This window comes from Notothenia rossii (assembly GCF_949606895.1).
Source record: "Notothenia rossii genome assembly, chromosome: 1".
Taxonomy (NCBI): domain Eukaryota; kingdom Metazoa; phylum Chordata; class Actinopteri; order Perciformes; family Nototheniidae; genus Notothenia; species Notothenia rossii.
In genome coordinates, this window is record NC_136912.1 from 41,605,317 (window position 1) to 41,621,894 (window position 16,578).

The 16,578-nt window shown below is 40.4% G+C and overlaps 1 protein-coding gene across 1 annotated transcript in view; it reads left to right on the forward strand.

The window, feature by feature from the left end:
- The first annotated feature begins 650 nt into the window (after positions 1–650).
- LOC307038800 (uncharacterized protein) overlaps positions 651–16,578 on the forward strand; it is a 79,873-nt gene continuing 63,945 nt past the window's right edge. Inside the window, exons 1-2 of the mRNA XM_079680476.1 lie at positions 651–745; positions 13,991–14,096. Coding sequence (XP_079536602.1) covers positions 14,004–14,096 — 93 coding nt within the window. The 5' untranslated portion in view covers positions 651–745; positions 13,991–14,003. The remainder of the gene's footprint in view (positions 746–13,990; positions 14,097–16,578) is intronic.

The following is a 16,578-nucleotide window of genomic DNA, read 5'->3' on the forward strand; positions in this document are numbered from 1 at the left end:
CCATCTCCTTTTGTAATATACTGTAAGAACATTTTGTCAAATGAGCACAAACTATCATGTGGTTTCAATTTAAATGGGTTTACCACAAATAGAAGAATGAGCCAACAGCAAAAATAAGACATAGTGTTTTCATCTGTTCAAATAAAAACCTCACAGCTGTTGGGAACAAGTTGAGGTTAGAGCTTCACAAGATATATCTTTCCATCAACAATGGGGGGGGGGAGTTATTTTGTGTTATGTGAATGGAGTTGCTTGCAGTTATAAATCCAGACATTTCGCCCAACTTCACAGTTCCTCTTATCTCTGCAGAGCATTTAACCGTTCAGTTAATAGTTTACCGCCTGGCCCGAAACTTAACTTAAAGAAGACCTATCATGCTTCATTTAAATGATATAGTGTATGACCATACCTATATAAGGTATATTTATACATTTTATTTTTCAAAATACCAAACAGATAATATTTTAGCCATGCCTCGTTTCGCTCATTTTCGCTCTATTCCAAGCCTGTCTTTGAAAATTCTGAGCAGCAGCTGACCACGCCCCCCTGCAGAAGATGGGGGCATGAGCCGGCAAGAGTCACGTTACCATGTTTGCTGTGATTACAAGTGTGGAATAAACATGTCATCTCAGACCAATGCATGTGTTCAAGCATTTTATCAATTTGATCCAGAAACTGACCCTGAAGCAGCGGAGGTTTTGGCGGAGGTGCAAACATCTCGGTTGCAGCAGGACGTTTCTGAATGGTTAGTTGACAAGCTGTTGTCCCTATTTAATTTACTCTGTTTGTTACGATGCTTGCTACTTATTCCGTTCATATTTTGGCTAATTGGCAAGAATAATGTGCACGGAAGTCTGTCCGTTTCGTTAACATTTGAATAGCCAAATGGACCGTCCTACAGTATATGCGAATGAGAGGTTTAGCAATGCACGTGGCCGTGGCTCATTCCCCTGATAGGTGGAGAGTTGACCAATAAGCGGAGCACCTCTTTGTGACGTAGAAAAGTGTTGAAATCTGGATCCGTTTTTTTCAGATCCGTTGCAGCCCCTTTTTTTTTGTTGAGATTTGGCTAAGGAGGAAAATAGAGAGGGTTGTGTTTTCTGACACTTGGTGAGTTCCCTGGAACACCGGGGACACATTCATGTATAAAAGACGTACAAAGGTGCATTTTGCATGATAGGTCCCCTTTAAATTATATTTAAATTGAAGTTTTCTGAGGTCCTTACGGGCCCGGCGCCACGAGGGGGCAAAAGGGGGCATTGCCCCCTCAGTTGTATTATTTGCCCCCTCACTTTGAGCATCTTTCATCCATCAAAAAGTACAATACATGTCACAATTATTAAATAACTTTAAATCCTTATTTTCCCCCAACACACGTTACTATGTTTGGATAAAATATGTGGGCAGGCAGTCAAGCAACGTGTAAAAACCCCTCAACCCCAAGTGAGCTTGTAGTCTTAATGTTAGCCTGTGTGCTTAGCTGTAAACACAGTCGGATGGGTGACCAAAACGTCCCCGTTTTCCGGGCAGAGTCCCCATTTTCGGTGGCTGTTACCCAGTTGAAACTCCCGAAAATGTTCCCGTTTTTGAACGTGTGTTAAAAAAAATAGAGCAAGGTGAAATCAAATCTTACATGTCAGTAAAAACAGAGTAACAGTGTTGTGCCTGTTTGTAGCGTTAGTGTATTTCTTCTTCGCCATGCATACTTTTAAAACACGGCCATGATGTAAATCCTACATGTCCTCTAAGAAGAATGTCCTTTCTTCTTAGAGGAAGTACAGAAACACGTAACTCTGGATTTGTTTTAATGTTTGAGGTGCAATAAACGACACAGCAGCTTTTTGGCATGTTAAAACTATTATGTTCTGCCTCGCTCATGAGAGTAACAGCTGGCGAAATTACAGCCTCGCCTACTGATTTCAAATGTGTGCTCTAAAATGATATTTATAAATGACTATTATCATTATCATAAGCAAGACAATAAATGGTAAAGATATGTAGAAAATAAACGTATTTAAGATACGTTCATAGGAAACGTAACGTGGGAGAAAATGTGTTTCTAGAAGATATGTAGAAAATAAACGTATTTGAGATACGTTCATAACGAACATAACGTGGGAGAAAATACGTTTCTTGGTAAACGTAATTGAGAATGCAGTTTAGTTCTGTTGGAACGTAATTTTTAGGAGACAGGGTTGCCATAATACATTCTGACGAAAAATGCAAATTATTATGAATACAAATAAAATAAAAGAAGCTTCCCGTGAGTTACTGCAAGCTATAAAGTAGATTTTAATAACGTTTTATAGTGATTGGCTAATGGTTACACAAGCCAAAAAAACACTATGACATCATAAAGTGGCCAAAATCTGATCAGCTCATTTTCAGACAGGTTTTTATATAAATGGATCAGGACAAAAAGAGAGACAATATTTGTTCCTGAAACTCTCACAATCTCTTTACACAGTAGAAAGTAAGAGAGAGAATGAATAGCATAGTATGTATTCTTCTAGATCAGGGGTCGGCAACAGGCGGACCGCGGTCCGGATCCGGACCCAGACGCCGACCTATACGGACCCGGACCTATACACAAGTTATTGAGCCGTTTCCGCTCTACATCCTGAACTCCTCCCTTCGATGCAATGCACTTCCGTTTTGGCGGACTGGGTTTGTTTTGCTAGCTAGCTCCGTTGTGCCGACAAAGCACTGATATCGCAGAGACAAAGAGGATATAACAATTACAACATGAAGAAAAGTGGTTCGGGAACTACGTGTGCGGTAGTTGGTTGCAATCACTCGAGAAAGCACCTGAACGAGTGGTTAGATAGAGAGTGCTACGACCACAAACCAGCACCCAGCACCCACCCATGTTGTTCATTAAATACAGATAAACACAACAAATACTGCATGCATTGTATTTTTTAATATTATATATGAATATTTTCATAGTGATGTAATTGTGTGGGCTGCTTTTATATTTTAATTTGTAATACCTGTTAGGATTAAACATGTGATCTTTCTTGTTGAAGCCATTTCTTTAGTTTCCTCTCAACAATTAATTAATTCAGTGTTATTTATGTACAGTATGAGCTTAATATGAATGATGAACTGTGTTAAAAGAAATTGTAGCACTCTAAGGAACATATGAAATGCAATAATGCAATAACAGTGCAATAATGAAATTAAATTACATCAAACTTTATTTTCACTCAAACAGTACAGGCACATATGATATATTGCACAGCATAAAGAGATCATGTAAATTGTGCATTATGTAAACAACAGACAACTGTTGGCTCCTGTGGGCATGACCTAAATAAGGTAGTTTATTTTGGTTTTATGCTGGGCCACGTCGTCATGTTATCCTCCCAGTTTTGCACTGAATTCGGGTGGGGGAGAGTAACGCCATCTCCAGTCAAAGAAGTAGAATCGTGTTCCCAAGCTAGCATCACTGTTAGCATCGAAATCGCTGTGTTTACACCAGTGCCCGTCTGACTGTTTACATCGGTTTACACCGACAGACGCTGTGCAAAAGACTTCCGGCGGAAATGAAGTGCATTTGTGTAGTGTCATGGCGCTACCCGTGTTTTGGCGCGTAAACTTGTCTATAATCAATACATTAAAAGGGGAATTCAATTTTGACAGGGCGATTCCATTTTAACCGCCGCCAACAGGGGGCGAAAGAGACGAGTGACCATTACAGGGAGAGAAACACAGAAGAAGAGACGAGCGAGCCACAGATAAAAGCGGAGAGGAAAGTGAGTGAGAGAATAATATAGCGATACAGGGAGAGAAGACGGAGAGGAGAATGAACGGGCGTGTTAGCGGCAGACAGGGAGAGACAAATAATTACACATGGCGCTCTCCAAGAAGAGGAAAGTGGACAGTGAGAACAGAGCTTTTAACCCTGAGTGGACGGACTCATTCATGTTCATCCTGCCCACTGAGAGCACAGAACCAGGGTGTCTCATTCGTTCAGAGACCGTGACGCTCATTAAAAGTGCCAAAACGCCACTGTGAGACAAAACACAAAGTGACCAAACATTCCCTCTCAAGTCAGAACTGAGGTCACAAAAAATAAGCAGTCTCAGAGCCCAATATGATAATTCCACCAGGATCAAAAATAAATATAAAAATATGAACTAAATATCGTTCCAGGGCAGGCTAACCAAGGCTAACCAATGAGCACCTGCATGTGTGTATGAGAATGGCCCTGCATGTGTGTATGAGAATGGCCCTGACACCATTTCAGCCCAGATTTAAACTCCTGGCAGGACAAGCTCAAGCTCAATTCTCGCACTGAATTAAAAAAAAGTTAGTGATGGACTGCAAAGAAAGAGAAACTTTAAAACTGTTCAATTGTTTTGATGTGTAAAGACTGGTATTGTTCTATAATTGTCTGAAACTGTTATGCCATGATGTGAAACGGTTAACAAAGAAAAAGGGAAACTCAAGCTGCTGCTACACATTTTATTTATGTAAAATTAAGCACTTTTAAGATGCACACATTTTCAAAAGCTATTTTATTTATTTTCTCTATTTTATTTTTAAATGCAGCCCGAGAGGAACATTACCCATATCCACATTATTCACTGTATATCTGTATAGTTCAATGTTAATTGACAATACATATTGTTTTTTTTAAATTGTACTTTCTTTATTTGATTGGTAGTCAGTTGTTAATTACATGCAGACGTTGATAAGTTTAGATACAGTTTTTAAGCTGTACTTTTTACAGCATCGCACGAAACCAGACTTTGTTTGTGTACACTGACAGAGCTGACTATAAAGCCTTTCAGTTCACATTGAGACATACAGTATCACAAAATGTACCCTGATGGTGCAGCAATAACAGTCAGAAGGTCTGTGCTTCAGATTGAAGTTGCTCCACTGAACACAACACTATACAAACAAAAGATTAACATGTGGGTATGTTTACCCAAAAATGAACCACAACAATATTGTAGAGAAGAAGTCCTCGTTAATTTTGAACATTTTAATTATGCCATTTCCTATAATTTTTTACCACAACAATAACTATGCTAGCCCACAAGGGCAATCATCATATCTGGTGAGAGTTTGTTGTCAAATACACAAATGGAATATGCAGGAATCCTGAAGTCAATTTAACACCTTTAAAGACCTTTTTTAAGACCCTTTCCATACATTTGAAGACCTCATCGATGACCTCAATGCAAGGTTTATTAGAAAAAAGAAACCATTAGAAAGTAGGCCTAGTAGTTGATTTAGAATATAGACTATATTTAGGGTCGATATGTGTTGACTTTACTTTAAAATAGCAGATCACTGTGACCGGATATATGGCGCGTTCACGCCGGAGTACTTTTCCCACAATAGTTCATCAGAACTCAGATATATTTGCGTTCACACCAAAAAGCCCACTGAACTAAATTAGTTCATCAGAACCATTTTTACCCCCTTTTCAGTCCCTGCAAGAGAGCAGGGACTTTCGTGGGAGAAAAAGGTTCCTATGTCTGATTGGCTGGGCGGAATGCAAACCACGCCCCGTAAAACTCCAACAAAGTTTTGTGAAGCCGCCATTTTATTATCTTTGCATTAGCATTATTAGCATTAGCCCAGCGCAGAAACGCAGAAAGACTAACTTATGGCAACACAAAAAAAAACACGGGAGCAGTGGAGATGAGGAGGTGTCGGCGTTTTGGCGATTTACTCGGAAGTCCCCAAGCCGGGGACTTTGGGTGGCAGTATAAGCCGTGAAGTTGTTTGCAGCCTGCCAGTAAACCCAAAGCAGAAGAAGAAGAAGTGACGTCAGCGGCTTCATTTGCCTAATCCTCCCTCAGGGACTTATTCCGGTGTGAACACGACCTGCTTTAGTTCATCAGAACTAAAATAGTTCTGATTAACTAAGTTCTCATTAACTATTGTGGGAAAAGAACTTGGTGTGAACGCCCCTCTTGTTTGGCTTAGTGAACGTGTATCTCTTTCTTGGAGGAGCAGCATCGGCCGGACTCCGCTGCTCCTCTGTGCAGAGAGTCACAGCGGTGTGTGTCAGCAACTTGCAGTCAGGGGAGTCACGGATTGGCTTTCTGGCTATTACTTACAGTAGCGTGGCGTGGAGAAAAAATTAGGGGAAGCCAATAATACGTCCTTTCTTTTGGGATGGGGGTGTGGTGGTCAATGTAATAACATAACCAGATGAGTGATTACAGCACCCGTTATCATTTTACACACATTTGTATCATACAGATGCAGGACTTACACACGCCTGTTATCTAACCAACAGGTCCGCACGCACTCTCCAGCCGAAACTCTAATAAGCATTCATTCACAAACTAAATCAGGAGACCTTTAACGTTTTACGTCCGTTTCGCTCCTTTTTTCCTCGCTGTACACAGCTCCAGTTTGGGAAATGGCCTGTCATCAGATTTTATTTGTTCTTGCTGCTGTAGCGGAAAATTATAAAAGTAGGGCAGACATGTGGATATTATCCGACTGAACAAAACGTGCATTTATCTAACAGGTTCGTTTTCCATTTAACTTATTTCAAGCTATTTTCCCAAATCCTATGGAGAAATCCATTGCTTTTTTGTCGATTTGTCTTATTATAAATACATGAGGGAAACCGAGCGCAGCTTACTTCCGGGTTTTATGACGCGTCACTGCAACACTAAATTGTCGCCTCTGGCTTCCCTTGGCATGGCCCTGACCAATCACAAGTTGGCAGGGGCATGACGTGAGCCTTGTCTGATTGGTCAATCCCTCAATTTTTTTTCACCAAGGGAAGCCAATTTCGGCTGGCCTCCTCTCGCACAGAGAGTGCAATCTACTATTTCACCATAACATCTAGAGGGGCGCTGTTTCACTCTTTGTAAAATACTCAATGAGAATGGGGAGAGACGGGCCGGCAGCAACACCCAACAGAATTTCCGAAACTAAACGAAGTGTTTTTATTTATTCATTGAAATTATAACTACAATCCGAAAAAACAAGGGAAGCCTGGCTTCCCTTGGCCTCCAGGAGAAAACGCCACTGATTACTTAGCATGTGGGACCGGACAGCTTTGATCCCCATCGACAGTGGCGATTCTAGAGTCTGTGGGCCCCTCGAACCAGCTTTCATCAACATCAGTGGCGCCCCAAAACACCCCCCCCCCCCCCCCCCCCCCCCCCCCCCCAGGCGGAGCAAGGCAACGAAACTTAAAATAAGAAGCAGAATTTTACGGCGCGCTATGCGCGCTATGCGTCGTTACTCCGGACCTTCTTAATACCTTGGAAAATGCCGTTTAATTCTTTTTAATAGCCTTAATTTTCGCTAAATTGATTGATCAACTTGTAATACCTTTTAAGACCCCGCGGACACCCTGAACCACAGGGCCCCTCATTTACAACCTTCAAAGGTATGCTGATACACAAAAACAGACCAAGACCCATTTGGTGCTTACCTGACTATAAAACTGTACTGTCCCGTCTGACTTAACTCCAAAAATAAACTCCCCTCCAGACAAGCTTTGTGATGGCACCCTAGGTCACAGGACTGACGTTAGGCAGCAGTGTTGACAGAAAGTGATTGAGTTTACAGACAGTGTGGGCAGCTGTTCACTCAGCAGGTAGGAGCAGCAGTGGAACGGGGGGCAGCAGGTGTGTGTGCTGGCAGGGGGGGGGGGGGGTGCTGACGGGCTGCAGCAGGTGGGGGGAAGACGTTCCAGACCTTGACTGTGAGCGTGCAGACAGACCCAGAGAGATCCTCTTTAACATCACGACCTCTCCTAAACCCATCCTGTCCTTTCATGGACTAATGACAGATCAAGGTTCAAAGCTAAGGTATATTTAATTTCAATGTCCTGCTGCTATTCACTGTTTAACACTAGAACCGCCAGAGATTTTTTATACCTAAAACCGCCACCGGGGTCAAATTGACCCGGCATTAGAATGCATTGATTTTTAAAGTAAAAGTATTGTTTTAAAAAGAAAAATGGTCCTGTGGTATTAGTATTTTGACAAGCAATTTTGTTAAATTGTTTAGTTTATTAACGTTACAACATAGCGTTTAGTGAGGTGGTTGTCGTTGTTGGGTGAAAAGCAAACAGCTGTTTGCTGCGGAGCGCAGCGCGAGCAGTCTCAACACTTTGAAAAATGCTTTGTGTCTGAACCTTCACCGTTACATGTTACTTGTTAGACGCTTTTGCGGTGAATTGTCTCAGGGACACAACAACATGCTGACTGCAGTGGGGTTTGAACCTGTGACGCTCAAACCCACTGCGCTAGCACCACTGACCGTAAGTGTAACAGACAATATCCAAAATTAAAATGTGTTCTGTAGGTTTCATGTCATGGTAACACTTTCTATGAGGAGCATGTCTATGATAAATTGTAAGCATGAAATAATCTTCTTATACCATTTATTATAGTTATAAGAAATTATACACCATAGTAAGGCTATGCAAGAATGAACCATGACACAGTATAAAGCATTTGATTTATAGGGTCAAGTAACATATTCCTTCATAATGTTCTTTGCTCACTGACATTTACAGGATCAATTTACGATTCCCACTTGTACATATATACAAATCCATATCAAATTAAAAATAAGCATGTATGCATTACAATGTTATTCAAACTCTTAGTTTTATAGGAGAAAAACAGTAAAGACTCCATTTATTAGAAATGAGCATATTACGATTTCTACCTGTGTAATGGTCATAACAAACGGTACCATCTTCTTTCGTAAGGGACTTGACAGACAGAAATATTTAATGTTTCCCCAAAAAATTACTTAAAACATAATGGTCTCTAAAATAGAAAATACCCGAAACAATTGTAATTTACATGTTTAATTTGACCACATTATAACTCATTTCAGGTATGTTTATGGTCGATATAGTCATGGTTATTTGCCTACAAAATAGTTGTGACATAAGAAGTGGCCTCTTGAATGTAAAAACAGCCGTCTAATGTAAAATGCTGTATATCCATCATTCTGCACAGTGACGGTTTAACATCCCGGTTAAGTAACATCAATCCGAGTAGGGGGGGGGGGGGGGTGGCCTTTAAAAATGCTGCGTCATTTAAAAATAAACTTGACAAACATTGCATTTTTTCTTTATGCCATTCTACAAACATCATCTGTTTCCAGTTAAAAAGAGCATCAGAAGCATGTATAAAGACGGAAAGAAGTTCCACTTGTGAAAGCTGACATAAACAAGTCGACTTCCAGCGGTTTGGTTGAGATATAATGGGGGCAATGAGGAAATGTGTCAGCAGCGTTAGTCACACTGAAGCTGTCTCTGCTGCGCGGATCAAACTGTGGCGCCGCTGATTGACTGTGAGCCTGACATCCACTTCCAGAAAAACCCAGGCTGTGATTGCAGAACTCCTAGTATTCCTGGTAATGGCTGACGAAGACATTCTGCAAAGACCCCACCAAGGACTTAGATGGGGGGGGGGGGGGGGGGCAGATGATGCCATGCAATCAGATGCATTGAAACAACCTCTGGATTTACAGCTCATGCAGAAGACCTTTGCCCTGGATCATGATGAAGTGTTTCACATCCTTTCCTTGGAAAGAGTGTGAAAAGCAGAAGAGAAAAAAAAGACCCATAAAACTGGAACAAACAACAGCTGCAGCTGCATTCAATTTCCTGTGGCATGCTGTTTCTATCACAAGGTCTTTTCAGATGCACCAATTGAGCGAGGGTTGGGAATGGCCATGAATCTAAACCAGTCGTTCCCTCTACACTCGGCTTAATGAGGGTTACATGTAGGAATGTCAGATCTAACCCCACACCTTTTCCCCATGGGCTTTTTCAGAATGATAAGGAGGAAACAATGCAGTCTTTAAATCATTTTTCTATCTAAAGAAAATGGTCTAGCATGGAATCACAGCCGAACCTTTCAACCGTGTAAAAAAAGAGAGACATTCCCGCTGACATCTCAAACTTCCGAAATCAGATCCCAATCATGTGACCTTCCACACTCTTACTGCAATAACTACCAAAGAAAAGTGGGACAGTGGATTTTCCATCCATGATATGTTCCATCTGTTTGCAGAAAGAGATTGTTTGTGTATGGCCACATGACATTGCTAATATCCCTGCATAATTATTTCAAAAAGCATCCTGTTTTGAATAACATTGTGCTATGAAGGAACGCTGGTAAATAGCAACATACTCCTCACATGGCCCTGCTTTTCCTATTAGAGGTCTTTATATGAAGTCCAGAATCTGTTATTGATCATATCTTGAAGAACGCTTTGTTTCGCTCCTGATGGTGAAACGGGAATATCAGCTGAACAGAGAAGAAGCTGTTACGGAGACGTTTTTGTGTATCCAATGTCCCTGGACCTCATTAGCTCATGTCCTTATTAAGAGTCTCATTGCTATCCCTGAGGGAAGCCTGACATGAGTCTTCCCATGTCCCCCCCCCCCCCCCCCTGCCTAGCCCCTAACCCCCTCCTGTCTCTCGCTCTTTCCCTCTGTTTCTCTCTTCCTTGATATGCCCTTTGAACTCCCCTCAGTCTCCAGTCCCACATCAAAGCTTTGATAGAAGCTTCCTCTTTCCTCTATGGAGGGGAGCTGGCTTCATGTGTATATGAGACTAAAATGGCCAAAAATGTTTTGTCATAATTGGGATGCAGTTGGTATAATAACCCTTATTACATGCTTAGTTGAATACTCGATTCTGATTTGTCAATTCGGACATTTCAGAGTTAAATATGACAGTAGTACAGAACGCTGTTAAGCACTATAATGACAGTTGCTAAGGAGGATCAAGAGAGTGAAAGGAAAAGAGGTTAAAATACGAAGTGCTGGACGTTAGATAAATCAACAGAATCAGACAAGCAAGTAAACACTAACAGGAAAACAGTATGGGCTCTGTAGTGTTTCAGGACTTGTTAGTGGAACAGACTTGGACAGCCACAGAAAAGATCATTCAGAGCTGTCTTCATTTTAAATTAAGACGTTGTGTTGAGTTTTATTTTCTTGGTGGAAGCAATACAACCATTTTCAAGTAAATAAAATAATTTAAATTTATATTACGTGTCATATCGTTAGTTTGTTTAGTATGTGGCTGTAATAAGCGGGATAAGGTGCAGCGAACACCCGAAAGACGTGTTCTCGCGTCGGGCTCGTTGATCACCCACTCGGGTGTTGTTTCTCCAATAATGAGCGTCTCACTGCACAATATCCCTTAGTTATAGAGTGGTGCAGTGACGAGTCCTAAAACCCGGAAGTGAGTTAGCATTTTACCACTTCCGGTTCAATTGTTTCATTTTTATATTTGTGGAGAGACAAAACTTTGGATACATGATGGCGAATATGTCCGCTGTAATGAAAATAAAAGCAGCACAAGAGAAGGAAAGATGTTAAAAGACAGAGCGCCGGATGTTAGAGAAATCAGCAGAAGAAGACAGACGGGAGGTAAACACTTAAGGGAACAGTAGCAGAACAAATACAGGAAGTAAACACTGAAGTGAACAGCAGCAAAAGACAGACAGGAAGTAAACACTACCGGGGACAGCAGAAGAAGACAGACAGGAAGTAAACACTGGCCGTTTCTCAGGTTGCGTTGCAATAGTCCATTTAGCTTAGGAACCTTCCGAACCAAGTGAAATGACCCGGAAGTCCCTCAGCGGCAGCCATGTTAAGTGCCGTTCCAATTCTCTAAATGAAAGGAAAGGAGGTTTCAAACTTCCTTTATAACCTCCTTTAGCTTAGGAACCACTGTACCTCCCTTACTGAAAGGAGAGGAGAAAATGCTGCCCCACAATGCCTTGCAGCAGCAGCATTTAAGGCGTGGAAATATTCGGTCGTTCACGGAAACAACCGATCATGATCACGTCGGATAGTAAAAGTGCATTCGGATTCTCTAAAGTACCGCAGTCTCTTCTCCTAAGTCCTTTTGAATTCTCCTATCCACTATCCCTTAACCCTGTGACGTTTCACTCAGAGGTCAAGGAATAGGAGATAGGGTTAGAATTTAGGAGCTGATTTTTGGATTATCGGAACGCAACCTCAATGTCCAGTACACATGCTGCAGAGCCACTATTTCAAGTGTACTACGTCATCGAGTGGCGCCGAATACTGGGCATTTAAACAACATTTAAACAGTCCTTCGGCGCCACTCGATGACGTAGTATACTTGAAATAGTGGCTCTGCAGCTGCTCTACTCGACATTGAGAAACGGCCACTGTGTGGAACAGCAGAAGAGGATAGACAGAAAATAAACTATATAATGTTTAAGATGTTAGTTTGTGAATCACATGACCACAATCGGGTCAAAGGGTATTGCCCATTGGTATTGTGGGTCAGAAGCAACATGGCGGTAGAAGAGAGTCCATGTATAACGGTGGTGTCAACAGTAAAATAATCTACACATGGTTCAAGAGGTGCACACGGTAAATGTTTCTCATTTGTTAATATACTGTATGTGTGTGTGTTAATATTTAATAGTGTGTTTTATATAGATTTGTATACTCTATATGTAAAGTTATTTTATTTGGTGAGCCACGTTTTGTTGTACTAATGTATTAGCAGTTCATTAATGGATATTACCTAAGAGACTGTAAAGACCCAATGTAAACTCAAATGCAAATGTGTTGTTTATTTTCTTGTAGTTTACATGGTGTCTTCAGAAAAAGAGAGAGGGAAATAAAACATTCAAATGCTTCAGTATGTTTCGTGACCTTATTCTTTTTTTTTTTTAACGTAGCCGTGTAACGAGTGGGATAACGTGCAGCACGGCGGTCAGTAATGAAAAACTAAAATAGAGGGTGATCATTGATCCTGACCGGGACCCTGCCGGTTACTTGTTGGACTTGACAATTCCAAAACCATTCCAAGACCAGCTACTTTTTCATTTCTTTATGGTGTTGTTCTCTACTTGTCCACTATTCAAACGGTTTTCTCAAAATTTCCCTGAGGAAAATACAGGGTTGCAAATAAACAATGAGGACATGTTTCAGTTATCCAATAATTCCCTCTGTTAAGTTTGAGGTTTGGTTTGTAGTGGTTTGCCTTTTTGTCAGTACAACAGGAAAACTATAGCCTCAGTTTCAGTGACCTTGATGGAAGGGTTAGACATGAGCCAAGGAGGAACCTATTAGATATTGGAGAATATCCCAATCACGTGGCAATTATTATTAAAGACACACACCGCAGTGAGGTCTGTGAAACGTGAAGCCAATGTCAACAAATCAGAAGTGTTAGATCTGTTCCTCACATGACCTGCCTTTTCTGACAAGGTTTTTTGTTAAGCCACAAACAACCATCAATGTTGGACATGGTCAACTCTTTAAATTCTTAAAGTCATCCCATTCTGCTGGTTTTAAAAAATGGTTGAATGACATTCAAACAGAGAGGCTTCACTAATTTCATTCAGAAAGAGTGCTTTGGATGTTTTAGGGAGCCTAATTTGACTATTAAGAGGAAACTGGTAAGTATTTTTGGAATATTTGTAGTGGGATAACGTGCAGCACGGCGGTCAGTAACGGTCCTACAAATTCAGTCATCTTTTATTTATGTATCATCATTGTTTTTTGAGAAATTCCATTACCCCTCTTTTTATTCTTGTACTAATGTTGCAAGTGTCATTTCTTTTCTTTCTTTCATTGTCTTATCTCTTAAGTTGTGAACACTAGAAATATATAAAAAATATAAAATCACGTAAATGCAAATAGACCCCATGCTGCTGAATGATTATAAATCTCCACTCATAATTCATTCCCCAATTACAGTATTTACAGCAATAATCAAACACTTCCTGTTGGTGTGTGACAGGGTTGGTGATAGCTAGAGAAGCTAAAAGTGGCAAGTACGCTCACTGAAATATTTATTGTTTTCAAAGGACTTAACACGAGCGAGGAAAACAGGCTCCTCATGCATCTATGTCTGCAGTTATGCTAGTGAGGCTGAAATGCCAACCTCATGTCAGTGCAGCAGAAATAGGTCAAGCCTCACACACACACACAGATAGATGAATTACTCATTCTCTTTCATGGCCTTTGTAGATGGAGGAAGCGGATGCCGATGCAAAAAGATCAAAACCCTTCTGCGCGAGAAACAAGTGTCCTCCCCTCAGCAGCCGAGCAGGAGGGAGGAAGAGTCGCTCAACAGGTTTGTGTCACCGCTCAAACTCTGCAGCCTACCCCCCAAACACCCCCCCCGCCCCCCCGTCCTGTGTCCTTGTCTGCCCCGTCCTGCAAGGTTTTTCTGTTTTTGGAATAATTTTTTTGTGGAAACGTCTATGCTATCAGCACATCGGTTTGAAGCCGCTCTTCCTCTTCCTGCGTCTGTGGAAAACACAAAGAGAAAAATCAATGTATCCTCAAGCCATAAAAAAGTCAATAGCTTTCATAGAATCTATATTTAGTGCGGAGTGATGTAGATATTCTCAGTTCTGCCCGGCTGCAATTTGCCAGATAGATCAATTTCTTCACATTCATTTATTCATCATTCATTATTTCTTGAACTGGTGCTTGATGAATCATACCTCATTTAATGGATATTTTTAACTCAGGCGTGTATATGCATAGATCTAGCCGTGTTTATGGCTAGGAGGTAGTGGTGAAGGTGGTGCTAATGCAAATGTGACAATATCAATTTCCTGAACAGATTGAGCGCTCATACCAATTATTATCCCAGGTTCACTTGTACTTTCATTACATGAGCTATATTACAACCTGGACTTATCTGATATTAGTATCAGCTAATCTTGATTAATAATCTTACCTCATTTCACTCTGTGATTGAAATAAATCATGACTCTGTGTAATATATGCAACAAGATGTTTTATTGTTTGGGGGTAAATGGTTTCTTTTGAAGGAAGATCCACTTATTAAAATACCATCCGAAGCATTATTTCAGTTCCTGTTGACATGTATACAAGGCAGCACCCCCACTTGCATTTAACCAATCACTATCAGAGCTCAGCAACGGGGGGGAGTCCCTAGCAACAGCGCAAACCTCTGGGCAACATAGTGCCTGTACACTCTAAAAACAAATGCCTTGGCTCAACAAAGAAAATCAACGCAACAGTTTGCATCGATGTTTATTGAGTTAAGACAACTTTTAATGAAATTGTCTTAAAGCAACAAAGTTATTGGAGTTAGGGGAGAAGGCTTTTCCTCTACAATCAGGGGTGTTTTTAATTACCACTTACTGAATAATTGGTAGCATAAACACAAGTTTTGAAGTTGATTACTCCAAAAATTAAGTTGTTCCAACTTGTTTTACCATATTATTTAAAAGTAATTTTAAGTTGTATGTACTTAATTACCATCATTGTGAACACACGTTTTTAAGTTGACAACCATTTATAAATTAAGTTGCTCCAAATATATTGTATTCATTAGTTTTTTTTCTTAGCTTTTTCATGTTTTTTCCTTCAAAGAAAGAAATTAATTGATTCCACAACAAAAATATTAGGCAATTCACTTTTTATTTTGAACTGCAGTTGTTTATTTCAACACATGATGTTTCAATCAGGAGAGAATTCATTTAGTTTGAACATTTATTGACACATGCCATATGATAAGGTGCATGAACACCTGAAATCACAGCTGACTGCAGGAGAGAGGAGAACCATTTTATAGTTTGGCTGCAGCAAGTTGATTGGCTGCTGGAGAATGAGGTGAAATGTAATAGGTTAAAGAGAATGCCTGTGATGAGCTGATTATATGCAGCTGCGGAGTGAATGTATATACACCCAGTCTTCCTGAAATAACTTACGCTGAGCTTCATTTAAATCTTGAAAAAAAAGATAAATAACACAAATTTTAATTTCGCCACAAATAATAAATAAACACATTAGCCATATTACCATGGGAAATGGGGACACAGCAAATACATGCTGCCATCACAACGAAGTTAGAGGCCTTTGCATATTTAAAACCAGTGCCAAATATGTAAAATCTGTAAAGTTTTTGTAAAACTACACTAACAAACTCTCAATGGCCACCAATCTGCAGATCACACACATCAATTTTACAAAAGATGTAACAAAGATGTTTTACACTGCCGACAGTCATTATTTCAAACAGTATGAACACATTTAACGCAGAATGCTTGCTCATTCATTTGTTTCCCTCGACCACGATGGTTGCCATCGTATGGACCGGAAACTGATGATGGCGATATTCATGTCCTTTTGAAGCACTTATTAAGCATTATTGATTGGGGTGTGGCCAAAAGTGCAATATGCTTCAAAATGTGACTGACAGAGAGCAGTGCTTTTGTCCTGTGTTTTTACACTGTGCCTGTGGATTTTATTTTATTTCAAGATTTTTAATTACATCACTAAACTCCTTGAAAAGGTCCTCTTCCTTTTCTCCAAGGTACACGACAAGGCTATAGTTCTCTGCGTACTTCAATTGTATTGTGCTCTTTTTGAAAAAGGAAAAAAAGAGAAATGACCTAAATGAATATATTCTGAATGGGTGGGCTATCTACTGTATTTGAATGACTATTTGAAACTATGCGGATCCAACCCGTTTTGTTCTCGTGTAAACGGGGCCTTAACTGTCGGAACTTGTCCAGGCATGTTAAGTGGGAGTGGACTTTAAATCCTTAACTCAAGGTGTAGAACAATTAAGTTAC